The following is an 18,451-nucleotide window of genomic DNA, read 5'->3' as shown; positions in this document are numbered from 1 at the left end:
AAGAGACAGAACTGTTCTAAGGCTTAGTATTCACAAAGCTTAAGCATTAGTTTCTCATCCATCGCGGATGGATCAGGCTGATGTGAGCCTTTGGGCTCTGCTTTGTGTACTTAAAATCAGGTCCAGATAAACGTGAGGAAACTTGATTTGTGGCCAGATATCAATATCCACAGACTAGGAAACAGTTTGGATCCCCGTCGAGTCCAAATATTTCCCATTTAGGCAGATGTTAGTCCATTTTTCTCCTGTTTTCACCCGCTCCTAACAGCGCAGACTTCCGTGTTTTGAAGTCCCGAGGCAACCAGCTGAGTCCCGCGCTGACATGATGTCAGTGCAGCCCCTATTGTTGTGTGGGTAGCTCCACCTTTTTGGTGAGGGCCACAGGTCTGAAGTAATTCAGCTCCTGAGGTGCAGTCTTTGGGGCAGAGACCATGCAGGAAGTCTTCCTCTAGACTCAAGCTCAGGTTAAAGATGACCAGAAGCACCTTGCATTTTGTACAGTCCTTCAGGAGTCTGGGTGATACCATCAGGACCTGTTAAAGAAGGCACATTGTAGATTTATTGATCCCTTAAAAAGTAACATTTAGTATTTACAGTTTCCCAAATGATGTTCATTGAAATCAATACTTCCAAAAAGATTAAAACTATTGACAAGGAAGGTTAAAATGTTAACATTTTAACTACTTGGTTTTGAAGGTACTCATTGAAAATAATGGTCAGATTCTCAAGATTTGGTTATGATCTTTTAACTATGGCAGTATGACCTGATAACATTTCAAGTTTCCCACAGAGAGTGAAACGTCACAACATTAAGAATATGATGTATAGGAGGAGGCCTAACAATAAGACTTAAAAAATTAGAATATGATGCTCACCTGCCAGCACTTGTTGCTGTCAGAGCACATTAGGGCAGCTCTGGCCTCCAATCACTTCAGGTATCCAATAGTTATTCGCTGACCCAGTCTGAATGCTGGCTCAGCTTCCATTTGGAGATGAGGGCATCAGGGTCTTCTTATTGGATGAACACCGGGTGAGAGGAGAAGAAAATAGGTTCAGTTGTAGGCAAGGGTTCACACCCTCCTTCAGCCTATGGCCAGAGAAAAGTCCAGAATCACAAAAGGCTGACTTGTAGGTGCAGTCTTTCTCCCTGGAAGACTGTCATATCATTTTACATGATAGTTGTAAAATAGCCACAAGTATCAAAAGTATCTAAAAAAGTTGTCTCTTTTCCTAATCTTTGAGAACTTTGGACCAGTGGTTTTCAACTGGTCTAACCTCAGGACCCGCCATCTCCAAAAGGAGAGATCCTGACCAAAATTTTTGAAGAATTTCAACCACATAGATATATTAAATGCTGCAGTTTTGACCTTCAGTTGGACAAAACATCTGTACATCATGGTCACAACCCATCCAGAGTTGGGCTTAAGTTAGAAATTATTTGGGTGAAATATGGCATGAGGGTGTAGAGTCCCAACTTCCTCTTACCTTCAGCTGTGGTCCCTGGCACGAAGATGCCTGGCCCGACTTCTCATGTGGATGGAGGAACCAAAGACCATCTCCTTGTAGAGGCTATGATGTACAACAGCAGCAGTGCACCCCTGAAAATATTGCCAAAATGTTCAATGCTGCAGCAATGAGCATTTTGGCAACTTCTTAAGAACAGCAGAAGTATACAAATACACAAAGGACTGCAAACATGACCAGTACAGTACACACATAAACAAGACAAGTTACCAGTATACGCCATGGCTTCTGGGTCATACTATTAAAGTCTTCATCATCATCCAGGTTATCATCATTTGGTTCTCCTCCTATTGCTGGGTGACTCTGCAGGAGCGATAGAAACCAGGTCTGATGCCTCACTGGCTGTCACAATTCTCCTTCAACGTTAGGCTGTCGTTCCTTCAAGAGCACTTTGTGAACTTTTTCGCTGCTGTTTTATAGTTTTCTTAAAACAACAACTGAACTCTGTTGTCATATTGTTGATCCAAGAGTACTTTGTGAATCTTATGCCATTTCTCCATTGTTTCCAAAAAATACATGGTGAGCATTACTGATGACGACATTTTCCCGAGAGCAATTTGAATTTCGTTGTTCCATTGTGGGTCCAAGATTCCTCGAAAACACTTTGAGAATATTGTTTTTTTTTTTTTGGTCATTGGACCATTGTTGGTCCAAGTTTCCTTAAAAACACTGAGAATATTGGTTTTTTTTTCTTTTTTTTTTGCCGAAGGTCCATTGTTGTTCCAAGTTTCCTTGAAAACACGGAGAATATTGGCTTTTTTTTGGCCGTTGGACCATTGTTGGTCAAAGTGTCCTTGAAAACACTTTGAGAATATTGTTTTGTTTTTTTGCCGTGGTCCATTGTGGGTCCAAGATTCCTCGAAAACACTTTGAGAATATTGCTTTTTTGGGGGGTTTTTTTGGCCGTTGGACCATTGCTGGTCCAAGTTTCCTTGAAAACACTTTGAGAATATTGCTTTATTTTGGTTTTTCTTTTTGGCCGTTGGACCATTGCTGGTCTAAGTTTCCTTAAAAACACTGAGAATATTGTTGTTGTTTTTTTTTTTTTTTGCCGATGGTCCATTGTTGATCCAAGTTTCCTTGAAAACACGGAGAATATCGTTTTTTTTACCATTGGACCATTGTTGGTCCAGGTTTCCTTGAAAACACTGAGAATATTGGGGTTTTTTTGGCCGTTGGACCATTGCTGGTCTAAGTTTCCTTAAAAACACTGAGAATATTGGGGGTTTTTTGCCGCTGGACCATTGCTGGTCCAAGTTTCCTAGAAAAAATTTTGATAATATTGTTTTTTTTTGCTGTGGTCCATTGTGGGTCCAAGATTCCTTGAAAACACTTTGAGAAGATTGTTTTTCTTGCCGTGGTCCATTGTGGGGCAAACTTTCCTTGAAAACACTTTGAGAGAATGTTTTTTTTTTTTTTTTGCTGTTGGACCATTGTTGTTCCAAGTTTCCTTGAAAACACAGTGAATATCATTTTGCTGCTGTTCCATTGTTTCCTTTAAAGTATTTTCTCCACATGATTGATGTAGGATCGCTTTGATTTTTGTTGTTCAGTTGTTTGTTTCCCTTAGAAGAACATTGTTATCCCTTTTATTCTTTCTAAATGTGTTGAACACATCTTATGTTTGTTTTGTATTGGACAGATTTTTGATCAGGTGCATTTCCCGATATTGATAAAGTCTTAATTTAGAAAACCGAACACACTGAATTTAGTTTGTATTATTTTTTTATTTGAATTCAGTGATTGTATTGATTTTTTTTTTTTTGGTAATATAAAAGACAGTTTTTTCACTCATATTGAACACACTTTTTGAACTTTGACAAGTTTTTTTCTTTGTTTTTTCATTTAGAAGGGATCTTTTTTTTAATTCAGTGGTTTTGTGACATTTATTTTGCATTATATTGAACAAACATTGCTTTCTCACTCATACTAAACAACCCTTTTGAACCCAGTTTAATTTTGTTTTTAGGTATTTTCCATTTTGCACCTTTGCTTTTTGGTTTTATTGGTAATTATTGTGGTTGTTGTAAATGACCAACCATGTAGCATTTAGGAACTTTATAAACTTTACTCACCTGGTGATGGTGACCTACCTGCTTCATGAAAGAAGTCGGGGGGGGGGGGCACTGTAGAGTGGAGGTGAAACCTCCTGACAAAAGCACCCTCTGTAGGGTGGGGTTGACTCACAGGTCAAGAAACTCTCGGTAGGTTTGAGGTGGACCAACAGGCCAAGGAACCCTCTGAAAGGTGGAAGTAGAGCCACAAGTCAAGGAAACCTCTGAAGGGAGGTAATGGACCAAAAGGCCAAGCAACCCTCAGAAGGGTGGAAGTGGACCCACAGGTCAGACGAACCATCCACTTGGACACTAACACAAGGCCGGCCAGTGGGGGCCCTCCGACTGTGGGTCAAAGTAACAATTGCTCAGGTTGTGAATTTTAATTCACAACAAAACACCATAAAAACATCACCATCAGCAGACTATAATTAGCAGAGTAAGATAAAAGGCCCATTTCCATCATGAATTCTTATTTTATATTAGCATTAGCGGAGTGAAATAAAAAAGGCCCATTTCCATTATGAACTCTGAGGTTGAGGCTGAGGAAACCCTCTGTGGGGACAAGGAGGACCCGAAAGCCGGAGAAACCCTTTTTAGGGTGGAGGAGGACCCAGAGGCCGAGGAAACCGTCTTTGGGGTCTAGGAGGACCCGGAGGCCAGAGGATTATTATAGGGTGGAGGAGGACCCGGAGGCAGGAGGAACCCTTTAGGATGGAGGAGGACCCAGAGGCCGAAGGAACCCTCTTTAGGTTGAAAGAGGACCTTGAGACCGGAGTAACCCTTTTTCAGGAAAAGGAAGGCCTGGGCGCCAGAGGAACCGTCCACCTGAACACCAGAACCAGGCTGGCCGGCAGGGGCCCTCTGATGGTGGGCCATAGTGCCAATCGATCAGGATGTGAATTCTAATTCACATCAAATAAATGCAGAGACCCTAAATCCTGACCTGAAACCACACACCTCTGAGCTGTTATTTTTGTTATATCGAATTAAAATTTTTTTTCAAATGTATTTTTTGTGATCAGGCATTTGTATTTTGCACACTTGTAACTGATGCCATCAAAAATTTGTTTTAAGGTATTATATTGGAATTTTTATTTTGTTGTCTTTAACACCTTTTTTGGTCTATTAAATGCATTTTGTTAAGTTTTATATGTTGATTGGTTTTGTTTAATTAAAAATGCATTTTAATTAGTTATTGTAAACCCATTTTGTGACGTTTTGTTGTTTTGTTTAATTGAACACAGTTTTTCATTTAAATTCAGTGACTTGTAATTTTTGTTGCGCATTATAATGAGCACTTTGCTTTTGTCACCCATAATGAACAACAAACTACTGAAGTCTGCTTTATTTTATATTTTTGTTGTGCTGTTTCATTAAAGCATGTTTGTAATTTTGTTGTTGTTTATTGTTGTGGTTGTAAGTGATCAGCCATGCAGCATTTAGGAACTGAATAAACTTGACTCACCTGGTTTTGGTGACCTACCTGCTGTAGGATGAAGAGTGGCGGACCCTCTCTGGAGTGGAGGTGGACTTGCAGGTTAAGGAAACTTCTTGAGGGTGAAAGTGGACCAACAGGTAAAGAAACCCTCTCTAGAATAAAAGTGGACCAACAGGCCAAGGAACCCTCTGAAAGGTGGAAGTAGAGCCACAAGTCAAGGAAACCTCTGAAGGGAGATAGTGGACCAAAAGGCCAAGCAACCCTCTGAAGGGTGGAAGTGGACCGTGACGTCAGACGAACCACTTGGACAGAGACACAAAGCCGGCCAGTAGGGGCCCTCCGATTGTGGATCAAATTAACAATCAGGTTGTGAATTTTAATTCTCAGAAAAACACTATTAAATCTTAGCATTAGCAAAGTGACATAAAAAGGCCTGTTGCCAACATGAATGCTTGTTTTGTATTAGCATTAGCAGAGAGAAATATAAAAGGCCAATTTCCATCATGAATGCTTGTTTGCATTAGCATTAGCAGACTCAAATAAAAATGACCCCCATTTAAAAAGCATTTTAAAATGTTTAAATGCATCTCTTTCTTCTTTCTTGCAAAAAAATCTACAATTTTTAACAATTTTTCACCTATTTAAGCTACATTTGCCATTAGATATCACTTGTTTCCTCTTTTATGCCTATTTTTTCAACCTCTTTACTTTTATGCCATTTTGCCCTTTTTTTTACCATTTTTTGCCCATTTAAGCTACCTTTGCCATTGAAAACCATTTTTCCCTACCTTTTGCCACTCCTTTGTCACCTTTTCCCCATCTTTTGACCTTTTTCACTTGTTTTTTTTTTGCCACTTTTCACCCTTTTAAGCTACCTTTGCCATTAAGTACCCTTTTCCTGTTTTTTGCCCATATTTACCACTCCCCTTTGCCACTTTCTTCTATTTTTTCCCCTTATTACAATTTTTCACCACTTTTCACCCATTTAAGCTACACTTTGCCATTAAATACCACTTTTTTCCTCTTTTTTGCCCTATTTTGCCACTCTTGACTGCTTTTTGCCCATATTAGTTACTTTTCTCCCAATTTTTTTGCCACTTGTGGACCATTTTTGACCCTTTGACACATTTTTATTGCTATTTCAAGTAATTTTTGCCACCTTTCCCCGCCTAGATTGTGGCTCTTGCAAAGGTATTTTTCAAAACTCGGCTCTTTAGTTGAGCAGGGTTGAGTAACGCTGCTTTTACATGGTGGCTTCCTTAATGCTGAACAAATGTCCCTCCTCTTTCCACAAGGGGGCGGTGTTGATTTAATTATAGAAGGTTTAAACCTCAGTCAAGTTAAGCTGCTTGAGGATATGGCAAGTCTTGAAAATGCTTAATAGATATTTCAGCATCAGTGTTTGGCATCAAGATGGATTTATTTTTCTTTATTATTTCCCAACAGGAAATTTCAAATATTACCTCCAGATGAGAGATTGCACTTGAATGATTATTCTTATGATGAGTAAATGTTTATCTTCCTGGGAAATCTGAGTGCAAATATAATCATTGCACATTAAACAAACAACAATAGTATGTAAAGATTTTCATTCAGGTTTCAGTTGTACAAGCACATCCTGATAAAGTCCTAGGCCGTCTGTGTCCCAGTTATTTCGAACTTGTAGAATATTTTAGATGTCTGTAATCTAATCAGTAATAGAGGAGACTGAATGAAGTATTTGCAACTCAAGTCAGCTTCATGCAACTGAACCTGAGTTGGGAAAACTTGAGTCGACTGCTAGCTAAAGCATGTTAAAGTGTTTTTTTTTCTTAGCAGCAAAAAGGTGAGAAAAATGGGCAAAAATGAGAAAAAGTGGCACTTCATGGCAAAAGGCTGCTTGATTGGGCGAAAAGTGGGAAAATGGCGAAAAGGTGGAAAGGACTCGTAATAGCATAAAGCAGGTTAAAAGTGACAAAAACTGGGTTAAAAGGGTCCAAAAAGTGGATAAAAGTGAAAAAAATGGTTTAAAAAGGGTCAAAAACTGTATAAAAGTGTCAAAACTGGTTTAAAATGGGTCAAAAATTGGATAAAAGTGTCAAAACTGGTTTAAAATGGGTCAAAAACTGTATTAAAGTGTCAAAACTGGTTTAAACAGGGGCAAAAACTGTAAAAAAGTGTCAAAACTGGTTTAAAATGGGTCAAAAATTGGATAAAAGTTGGGGGGCACCAATTGCAATTTTCTGGCCGATCACCGATCTTTAAAAAGCCTGACCTGCCGATTCCGATTTTGGCTGATACCGATTTTTTTTATAACTGACAGCATACACCTTTAATGTTCCAATCTAATTTTATTGAAAAACATCGAACAATACCTGTGAAACAATACAAACTTGTGATTTAACTGCACATGAGGTAGTTCTCTCAAATATAAATGAAAAGTTTAAAGCATTGCTGTCTAAACTACTAAATTATATCAGTTACTTTAGTCTTTCATTTTTCACATTTTAGTAGGTAGAGGTACATTTGAAACCGATCTTATCCACCGATCTTATTTACAAGGATCAGCCGATCGGCGATCTCCTAAAATTAAGGAAATTGGCGCCGATTTTGGCCGATTGATCGGTGCACCCCTAGATAAAAGTGACAAAAACTGGTTTAAAAAGAGGCAAAAACTGGATAAAAGTGACAAAAAACTGCAAAAAAGGGCAATGGAAATGTACAGACAAAAAAGTTGACAAATAAGTTTTACATTTAAGCCGACTGTGTAAGTATGAGAAACAAATGGATTAATGTGACGTGGGATAGATCATTTCCGAGGTCAAAGTTTTCTTTTTTCTTTCTTTTTTTTTTTTTTAGGTTTTCTGGGGCATAAAGAGCCACAAATCCTCACAAAAGAGCCACAAATCCTCACAAAAGAGCCACGCGTCGAGTATTGCTGGTTTAAACTGAAGTAAACCCTCCGTGGCTCCAGAATGACGTCTCTGTTCGTCTGCAGCTCTCTGGAGAGTAAAGGTATTTTTAACTCAAACCTCCCCACACTCCTTCATTCATCTCAAACCTCCTCCCAGCACAAACACGCCTTCTCTGTATGTGAACAAGGTCTGCTGTTGAACCTTTATTGACACAGCGTTAACGACAAACACAGGAGACGGGAGGGCTCCAAAGAAAGCTGGTAGAAGGAAAACTTCACATTAGTGTTAGATATAATCAGTGGTTCATGTCTTTTTAGTGTTTCTGATCAAATTTAAACTCTAGTATTTAAGAGCTTACAGCCTCTGAATGTCCTAAACCAGGGCTTCCTGAACTTTCCATGTAAAAGACCTTCATTTAGAGGAGTTTCTGTCACATTAATATGGAAATATCATACAGTTAACATTCCACTTCTACATTTTCATATTTTTATTTACAAAAAAATGTACTGTTGTTGGCTTTTTGAACTGGCATGTTCGAAACACAGATATCAGTCAAAACATAGTTAACTTGATATTTATCAGTTTCTTGTGTATTATAACTACAATTCCAAAAAAGCTGGGATACTCTGTAAAATGTAAAAAACAATGCAGTGCCCTGCAAATCTCAAACACATATTTTATTCACAACAGAATGTAAACAACGTATTTCACAATTCCATGAAGCAGCAACACATCTGGAAAAAGTAGGGGCTGGGCCAATAAAGGCTGGAAAAGTAAGTGGTACTAAGGGAAAACAGCTGGAGGAGCATTTTGCTGCTAAGTCAGAAACATGACTGGGTATAAAAGGAGCATTTTAGAGAGGCAGGGTCTCTCAGAAGTAAAGATGGGCAGAGGTTCACCAATCTGCAAAACAAAGCATCAAAAAAATGTGCTGTTTTTCATCGGTACCACTTACTTTTCCAGCTTTTTTAGCCCTGTCCCTGCTTCTTTTTTTAGATTTGTTGGTGCCATCAAATTAAAAACGAGGACTTTTTTTTCATGAAATGGTAAAATTTCTCAGTTTCAAAATCTGATTTGTTCTATTATATGTAAAATATGACTTTATGGGGTGTTCAAATCACCACAGTCTGTTTATGTTTAACCCAGTGCCCCAACTTTTTTGGAATTGCAGTTGTGCACGGGTAAGATGAAGGACCACTTAAATCCTTGTCTGTGTACAGCACCATGCCATACATATTGAGTTTTAGCGACAAAAAATTGCCTGACTTTGGTTAAAATTTTGGCGATATTTCACGTTTCCTGTGTAGAAAATCTTTTTCTTTTGGTGCTGCAGGAAAGTCACACAGATGCAAGCTGAACGCTCCGGTCCACGGTCTTCACAAGATAAACCAGTCCACAGAGAAGGTATAATCTTTTAATTTTTGATGCATTCTGCTCGTACATTGGCAATACAAAGCAATCAATAAAAAAATGAAGATTTAAACATTTTAAGACTCAAATAACACCTTTAACTTTACAGCAGACTGAAGCAGTGATTGAGCATCACTATATTCCCTCTACGCTGCACTGAGAGGATGATGATGAAGGTAAACGTCTGAAATTGTTCCTTCTTGGTGAATACAAAAGGAGACATCAGAGCATCATATGCATGACAAGGATGCTTGTTACTGTGCCAATTATCAATATTTAAAAACTGATACAAAAAATGAAGAAAAAAATAATGTAAATAATTAAATTAAGAAACAAAAAGCAGCCTGAAATTACACAACGAAATGCTATAAACCTTGAATACTTCAAAATATAAATCACTAATAAATCACTTTTGTACCAGATATGTTAACGTTCCTTTACCGTCCGTTTGCAGACAAAAATATTTGCTGTCTTTTGATTAGACTTCAGGGAAAACATTCAACTTGTCTGCACAAAAATGCCACAAACAGCAGGGGATTATGGGTAAAAAAAATAGCTGAATTCACCTTCTTGTAGAAAGAAAATTAATCATTTTACCTGCTTAGAATCAAAACGTTTGCATGCAGAGTTGCATCCAAGGTGAAAAAGCAGGTGAGTATTCAGCAGGTGGTGGTCGGTGAAAGCATGAACAGATATCCGATCACGTTTTCTAGCTGTGTTTGTCTGACTGAGAACTTTAGTTTAGTAACATTTCAGTCAGACTAACAGGGATTTTAAGCTTCCAGTTTCAGTTGGACTAACAATAATTTGACTTTTCCTAACTGCATGTAAACGTACTGATTGAAAAGAGGGATAACTGTTTGATTTTTAACTGATAAAAGCTGCAGAAAAGTCCCGCTGTCGATGCGTTCAGCTTCAGCTTCCATCAAAAAAAGAAAAATCAGTGAAAGAATCCTGGAACGTTTCATGAGCAGAGTTACAGGTCGTACACTTCTAATCCTTTTAAGGAAACTACAATAAATTCATTCACTCTGCTGCAAAAATATTCATAAAAATATAAACGCTTTTATAAAAGAGTTCTGAGGCAGCGCCAATGGCAGGAGTCCGTTGCATCAGCCAGCCTACGGTCTTTGAGCCAGGCGGCTCTTCCCCTCCTCCTGCTCGGCCAGCTTGAAATGAGTGTAGGATAAAATGCCTGCCAGCGTGCAGAGGATCCCCAAAACCTGAGAGGGAGACACGAGGACAGAGAAGTTAGACACCAAAGAGGGTTTGGAGAAAAGGATTATGGGAGTTTGGATCATAACTCACCTGGTTGAGCGACATCGGGTCATTGAAGAGCATGTAACCTCCGACCAGGGTGATGCAGAACTTAAAATGCCCGAACATGTTGTAGCTGAAAACTGGAGTCAAGAAAACAACAAAACAAACAAAGAGCTCTAAGCTTGAACTAGGGCTGTAAACAGTTCTGTATGTCCTGCAGCAGAGCAGAGAGGCCACAGAGATCCTCACAAGACTGTTATTAAAGCCACAGTAGAGAGCATTTTATGCTTTGTATATGAGGTAGTGCTGGCTGTAAACACTAGGTGGCAGTGTTACAAAGCAGGATGCTTGTAAATGACCTATGCAGCGCTGATATTTATATCATGTTCAATTCAAGGAGGATGGAAAGTGTTATGTTAGAGATGTTACTCGCTGCTTACAGTAGGTGGCGCTACAGCAAAACCATTCATAAGCATTTAATTGTGTAGAGGGGCAGACCCTGATCATGCATGTGAGATTTGAAGCAAATCAGACGCTTTATATGAGAGTTGCACCAACTCCCTGTGTCGCCATTGCCACCAAGGTATCAATAAAACATGTCAGTGTGTGACTTCCTGTTACCAGTAGGAGGTGCTATGATGAGATGTTTGCACATTGTGATACTGCTGTCTTACCGGAAACTCGAAGACCACAGAATAATGTTTACAAAAGTTACTACAGGTTCGAGTTATTCAGCACTGTCAAAAAAAATGCCTTATTTTGAAATTGAGATGAAGCTGGTGGACTTCCTGTTGGGATTTGGTTATGGGTCCAAGAGGCTTTTTTGTAGGTCTGATCATAGCCCATATGCAAACCCAAAACCATAAGCCTAGGTTGAATGGTGTGCGGGGGCTGATTGTTTTTGAGGAAAAATTCCAAATTAAGGGGACATTTTCTATTGGCAGAGGGGGGCGCTGTAACAAAGTAATGTTACTGATGCATGAATGCAGTCAGGATCGATGTGTGATCATCCCTGTAAAGTTTGGTGATGATTGAATAAAACACTGTAGAGTTATAAAGACTTCCTGTTTTGAAATGACTGCAAAAAAATAGCATAAAGCAGACCAAGTTTGGGTCCCAGTCATGGCCCAGCCCTATGGTGAAAACTCATGTTTTTCATAGGTTTTGTTCTCCACCTTATCTAGAATGACCAAAAAAATTCTGGAGTCAATCTGATAAAATTCCTTGGACTAGTTCATTAAAAAGTAAAATCTGTCCAACGGTGAAAACAGCAAAATTGTACATAAAGCTGCTTGTATTGTGTTTCCTGTACATTTTAGAGGATAGTACCAAGAATCTTGTCATGATACATTTGTTTGCCAATTTTCATCCATGTAGGTCTTACCGAGTTTGGGACCACCGTGAGGCCCATGGGAGTGGACTTCTCACATTGACATCCAGTGTGGGCGTACAGAAATAAAGATGTATTGCTAATGCAAAGTGTGAACGCATGAATCAATGTGCAAACAATTTGGTATCCCATTATCCTGTACAGAGTGGAATACATAATGTAAACAGGGTCTAAATATAAGCTTTAAAAACATATCAAACCTCTTTAAGACTCCAAAAGGACCTCTTAACCATTAAACAGCTGTAGGAGAAAAATACTCCCTAAAGTTTAGAAAACCCTTGGACAGAATAAAAAAAATCACCAAGAAAACTTGAAATCCAGTAACTATCCTATAAATGTCTTCAAAAATCTCCCTCAAACTGCTTTATTTTTAAGGATACGTGACGGCCGAGGTGTTTCCGATGATCCAGTAGATGGATAAGTTGACCAGGAACGCCACCACGCCAGAGAACAGCACAGTCACCTTCAATAAGAGAATAAGCAGCACTGTGAGCCAGTATAAGTTTAGTGTGTGTATTAACATTCTATGTGAGTGATGTCGAGTCTGACCAGAGCGGAAAAAGACCAGGGTCCAAATATTCCTCCTTCTCCGGTCAGCGGCTCAAACAGAGGAACAACACCGAGCAGGAAGCACGAGGACAGAGGAGCCTGGTGAAAGAGTCGCCATGTTAGTGTTATTGTTGTTGTTCTATCACCTTATTGTTCAGGTCAGGTTTCAAATCAAGGCCAGAGAGTCATAAATCAAGAAAAGGCAAACCAGCAGTATGTCTGACCTAAGGACCTAAACTGAAGGGAAGTCAGAAGGCTAACCCAAACACAACACTAAAAAGTTTTATGTCGAGTCGAGAAGTATTCAGACTATGAAAGCACAGCTTCTTATTGTCAGACTGAGCAGAGTAAGCCTGGATGCAGGGTTCAGGGCCCTGCGGACCGATGCTACTGTGTAGCAGTGTTTCACACCCAAAATAAACTGATAAGACTGTTTCTGTATCTTAATTTACTCAATATTAAGAGAACTTTGTACTATTATACAATGACTCTATCAGTATCAAGCAAACTGATATGGTTTATTACTCTTGTTTGTTGCTGAGTCATACCTGATAGTACAGCAGCTGCATAGAGTTCACCTGGAGCTCATGTTGTTTCGCACCAACCCACTGAGAGAGAGAGGTGGGAAATCATTGCAATATGTTTTATTTAACAGACTGTTCTTGCAGGTCTAGGATTTTTATCTATTTTTAACTCACCACTTGGTAGAGAGACGTCACAAGAACACCCAACGTTGCAAATATAGTTCCCAGCAGGTTGAACCGTACGTCGTAGTAAGAGTTCAGAATCACGCCGAGTGTTATTGGAACCTGGAGAAACAGAGGTTTGAAAGCATCTACAACGTCATGCACCGCCTTAGAAATTAAAACAAGAAGCCCTAAAACCTCCTGCATTAGACTAAACCCAAAGTCAAAAAATGGTTTCCTATTTTGTTTGTATGTAAGTTTATTTCATGAACTGAAATGTTAAAGATCAATATCCTGTGTGCATGTGTGCTGTTGTGCATGCTGAGGGGTGTGGAGGCTTTAAAACAGTGATACTTGAACCACATGTGGCTCTTTTATGTCTTAATCTGAAATTGTCCCATTTTTGCCAAATTTATCCCATTTTTTTTGCCCATTTAAGCTACCTATTGCCATTAAGTACCCCTTTTGTCCCATTTTTGACACTTATTTTTGACATTTTTGCCCTTTTTCACAATTTTTTGCCCATTTAAGCTGCCTTTTGCCATTGAAAACTACTTGTTTTTTATTTTTTTGCCCTATTTTGCCACTCTTGACTGCTATTTGCCCATTTTAGTCACTTTTCTCTCAATATTTTTTTACTTTTGGACCATTTTTGCCCCCTTTAACTTAATGTTATTGCTACTTCAAGCGGTTTTTGCCACTTCTTTACACTTGGATCGTGGCTCTTGCAAAGGTAATTTTCAACAACTTGGCTCTTTGGTTGAGCTGGGTTGAGTAACACTTCTTTAAAATATTTTAATCTGCCAAAGAGGGGCCTGGCAAAAAAGTTCTGAAACCACTGATCTAGATCAGCCCCTGCCATAGCTCCTTTTATTACTGTATGAGGCTAAAACTCCATGGGCTTCACCATTTCTGAAAATGCTACCAAATACATCATGACTTATGGACTTGAAGAGGTTTGGTAGAACTCTACAGGGTTGTGGTCCCAGCTTTGGATGTACTGTAAAAACGCACCATTTCAACATTTTCCTTACCAGTGTCAGCTTAATCTTGGTGGAGAAGGTCTTCTTGTAGTAGGTGGTCTGGATGAGGATGATGACGGGTGTGGTCATGGCCTTGGCCAGCTGGTACGTCCCTATTGAGTTGTTCTGCAGGGAAAGGTTGGTGAAGGCCACAAACCCGCAGAAGCTCAGAGCTAACCACACGATCCTTCGGATTGGGAGGCTCTTTGGAGCGAAGATGTCCATTTTTTGGCAGACGTAGAGTCCCAGCCACGTGACCACGAAGTGGACGAGGGTCAGGGTCATGTTGGGGAAGCCGTAGTGTACGTAGATCCATTTGTTGATAAAGACAATGCAGATGGAGGAGAAAAGGTTGACCAACAGGAGGGCAATGATGCGCCCGTTGGGGGAAAAACTCAACACAGACCCCAGCATGGTTTGAAGGTTTCCTCGCCTTCCTTAAGTCGCCTTCAAAGCCGGTTCCTGCTGGGATTTTCCTACGTTGGCTTTGCTTGCTCTTCACACTGTGAAACAATGACAGAATGCTTAATATTACAGACCAGCGTTGTTTCAAATGAGCTGTTTAATGAATTCTTGCCACGTGTAAAACTGAAAGATTCAGTGTGAAGTTTATTAAAAAAAATGCTGAAAATGTGTGCCGCACTCAGAATCTAAGAATAATTTTCCAAAAGAGACAATGTAGTGTTCGGTATCACATCGTAACATATGGTACCCCCTATGGACTAAAGCTAATTTAACATGGACTGAGGAAACATGGAAAACTGTTCTGTGGTCAGAGGAAACCACAGACGCCGTGTCCTGTGGACTAAAGAGGAGAGGGAGCATCCAGCTTGTTCTCCTGGCTCAGGTCTAAAGCCTGCATCTCTGATGGTATGGGGTTGCATTAGTGCCTATGGCGTGGGCAGCTCTAACATCTGGAAAGGAACTATCAATGCTGAAAAGTAGAGAGAGCTTTTAGAGCAACATATGCTCCCATCCAGACAACATCTCTGTCAGGGAAGGCCTTGACCAGTGTTACTCAACAAAAGACCCAGATTGTTGGAAAATACTTTAGCAAGAGCCACAATCTAAGTGGTGAAAAGTGGCAAAAATGGATGAGAAGTGACAAAAAATGAGTTACAAGTTGCAAAAAATGGTCCAAAATGGGTAAAAACAACAACAAAAGAGTGAAAAGTGACTAATGGCAAAGGAGAGCTTATTTGGACAAAAAGTGGCAATAAATGTTTAACAAAAAGGGCAAAAATGGAGAAAAGGGTCAAAAAGAAGTCGCAAAAATGGGCAAAGAAAGGCCTTTCTGATCTCCTCCATCCATACACACCATCCCGCAACCTTCGATCTTCAGACACCAGCCTACTTTCCATGCCCAAAACCAAACTCTGAACCTATGGAGACAGAGCCTTCAGTGCTGCAGCCCCCACCCTCTGGAACACTCTCCCTGCAGGCATCCATAGCGCTCCATCTCTGGACATTTTCAAAAAATGTCTCAAGCACCACCTGTTCACCACAGCCTACAGTCTTCACTAAACCACCCCTTACACTCATCCTACCCCTCACATAGTTTGTCCATGTCTATGTGTTCCTGTAAAGCATCCTTGGGTTTCTTGAAAGGCGCTATATAAATTCAAGATATTATTATTTATTTAAAAAAGGTATTTAGTGGCAAAAGGTAGCTTATTTGGACAAAAAGTGGCAAAAAATGGTAAAAAAAAAAAAAAAAAAAGAGGCAAAAATGGGATAAAAATGGCAAAAATTGGGGAAAGTTTTTAAAAAAGAAGTTGCAAAAATTGGGCAAAAATAGGAAAAGGGGGGTATTTAATGGCAAGAGGTACCTTATTTGGCCAAAGAGTGGCAAAAATGGTAAGAAAAAAAGGGGCAAAAATGGAATAAAAGTGGCAAAAATGGTGAAAATGACATAAAGTTTCCCTTTTTAAGTTTTTTGGGGGGAATAATATTTCAAATTAAAACATAAAAGAGCCACAAATAAACAAAAACGAGTCACATGTTGAGTATCACTGGCCTTGACCATATCAGCAAGACCATGCTAATCCACATACCACATCCATCACAACAGCATGGCTTCACAATAAAAGAGTCTGGGCGCTGAACTGGCCTACCTGCAGTCCAGACTTTTTTTTTCCAGTAGAAAACATAAGAAAAAGAAAAACCACACAAAGAAGACCCAGGACTGTTGAGCAGCTAGAATCCTACATCAGACAAGAATGGGACAACATTCCTCTCCCAAAACTCCAGAAACTGTTCTCCTCACTTCCCAGACGTTTACTGTTAAAAGATGAGTGATGCTATACGATGGCAAACATGGCCCTGTACCTATGTCCCAACTTTTCTGGAAATTTGGGATTTAATAAACAAAGGGATCGTGCACTTCGATGTCATTTTTCATGTAGATGTTGACATTGTGTAGCCGCCTGTTTAAAAATGTGAGTGTTTGTTTTTGTCAATTCTTTGTGAAAAAAATATCCCGATATATCGAGTATCGTCGTTCAGCATATCGCCCAGCCTTACACTGTTGACGTAACTGTCAGATAGGTCAATAACAGTGACGTAGATAGCTCGTAGTGGAGTAACGGTTAATGGTTAACGAGTTGGAAAGTAACAGCAGAAAACTCACACTCGATTCATCCTAAGAACCCAAATCTCCTCCCAAATGACACGAATTTAGTAAACATGCCTTAATACTTAAAAGCACTAATAACTAGCTAAAGAACATCTGAGGGCTCATGGTAGAGTCTACTGTTTTTAACGGACTCTGGTGTGATGCTCTGTTCATCTGTCCCTCCCTCCCTCACTCTGTCTGTCACTCTGCCACGCATTAAGAAAAGTTTACCTGGGGTCTGCATCTTCATCCCGCCTTCCTCCTCCGTCTCTCTCTGCCTGTCGCAGTTCTGACAGCCGAACACTCCGTCCGGGAGTTACCGGGCTCTCCCTGCGTCTCCCCGCGGTAGTCAGAGCTCCAGTCCCGGCCTTAACTGCTCTGAATCCCCGCTGCGGTTCTGGATGAATTCCTTCCCAGCTCTCCTGCTCTCCAGCAGCCGTGATTTGTGCTTCGGAGCCGCTATGTGTGTTCCTGTTTCCTCCCTTTGACGTGCCTGTGTTGAGAAACGGCGCCCCCTGGTGGTATGGATGAACACGGAAAAAGGGAATAATCAAAGATATAGATATAACAACCAGCCTCTTCTCAAAAACACACTGAATTTGATTTATCTTCTATTTTTCTCAGTTAAAAATATATATATATATTATGTTTTAGTCTTATTGTTTTATATAAGTAATCGATTTATTTCACTATACATTGATTATTTGTGGAATTATTTAATAAGAAAAATTATATTATGTGAAAATAATTAATGCATTTTTATTTTTTACACTGATTTGGCAGTAACTGATCTGTTCAATAAAGCAAATTGAAACTGAGAAAGTAATAAAGTATGCATTTCTTATTTGATACTTAGGTTTTTGTTGATTATCACTGTTTTCATATAATAAAATGACTTGGAAATACTATTTTCCATTCTGATTCACATGTAATAAAAGAAAAAACGGGTTAGGACGGAAACAGAAATCAAAAGAGGAATAAAAATGCATGCATAAATATCATGCGGATGATTAAACTTTGTTCATCAAAACTTTAGATTAAAAGTCAGTTATGAGGTAGAAATTCTAAATTCTGAGTTAAAAAGTGTGAGATTAAAAGTCAAAATTGTGACATAGTAACTCAGAATTTTGGGATAAGAGTAAAGTATGAGATCCGAAGTTATTACTGTAATTCATTTAATGATTATTATGGGAGCCCGTTTCTGCCAGTTTAAAAAAAAAGACAATTGTAAAAGTAAAAAAAAAAGGAGAGAGATATACCCCATTATTATGACTTAATATCTCATCATTATGACTTAACAGTTCTTTTTTTTTTTTTTTTTTTTTTTAGCTGGCAGAAATGGGCTTCCATAGATTATTTCATACCGTCTGATAATTTCAACCTTTTTTTTCATACTGATTCCTTCCTGGTCTCCATAAATAACGAGAAAGCAAACAAGAAGAAAAAGACTGAAATAATTGAGAGCAGCGTGTAAATAAGCCTCCCCTGGGGGCGCAGAACCATAAACCAGAATAAAAGAGTGATTTAGTTACTTAAGGCAGTGATACTCAGCGTGTGATTTGTGATTATTTGTGGCTCTTTGATGTCTTAATTTTAAATATTATTCC

General features: G+C 39.2%; 1 protein-coding gene across 1 annotated transcript; it reads right to left on the bottom strand.

Annotated features, from left to right (window-relative positions):
- Positions 1–9,313: 9,313 nt before the first annotated feature.
- slc35e3 (solute carrier family 35 member E3) lies at positions 9,314–17,290 on the bottom strand. Its single transcript, XM_041780265.1, has 8 exons — positions 17,076–17,290; positions 14,243–14,733; positions 13,221–13,331; positions 13,071–13,130; positions 12,523–12,621; positions 12,354–12,436; positions 10,632–10,716; positions 9,314–10,546 (listed from the first exon to the last, which is right to left on the bottom strand). Exons 2-8 carry the CDS (start codon positions 14,642–14,644, stop codon positions 10,445–10,447), a joined length of 942 nt encoding a protein of 313 aa, XP_041636199.1. The 5' UTR covers positions 14,645–14,733; positions 17,076–17,290; the 3' UTR covers positions 9,314–10,444.
- Positions 17,291–18,451: the final 1,161 nt, after the last annotated feature.

Source organism: Cheilinus undulatus, linkage group 23, assembly GCF_018320785.1.
Source record: "Cheilinus undulatus linkage group 23, ASM1832078v1, whole genome shotgun sequence".
Lineage (NCBI taxonomy): Eukaryota > Metazoa > Chordata > Actinopteri > Labriformes > Labridae > Cheilinus > Cheilinus undulatus.
This window is presented reverse-complemented; position numbering and strand designations above follow the sequence as displayed.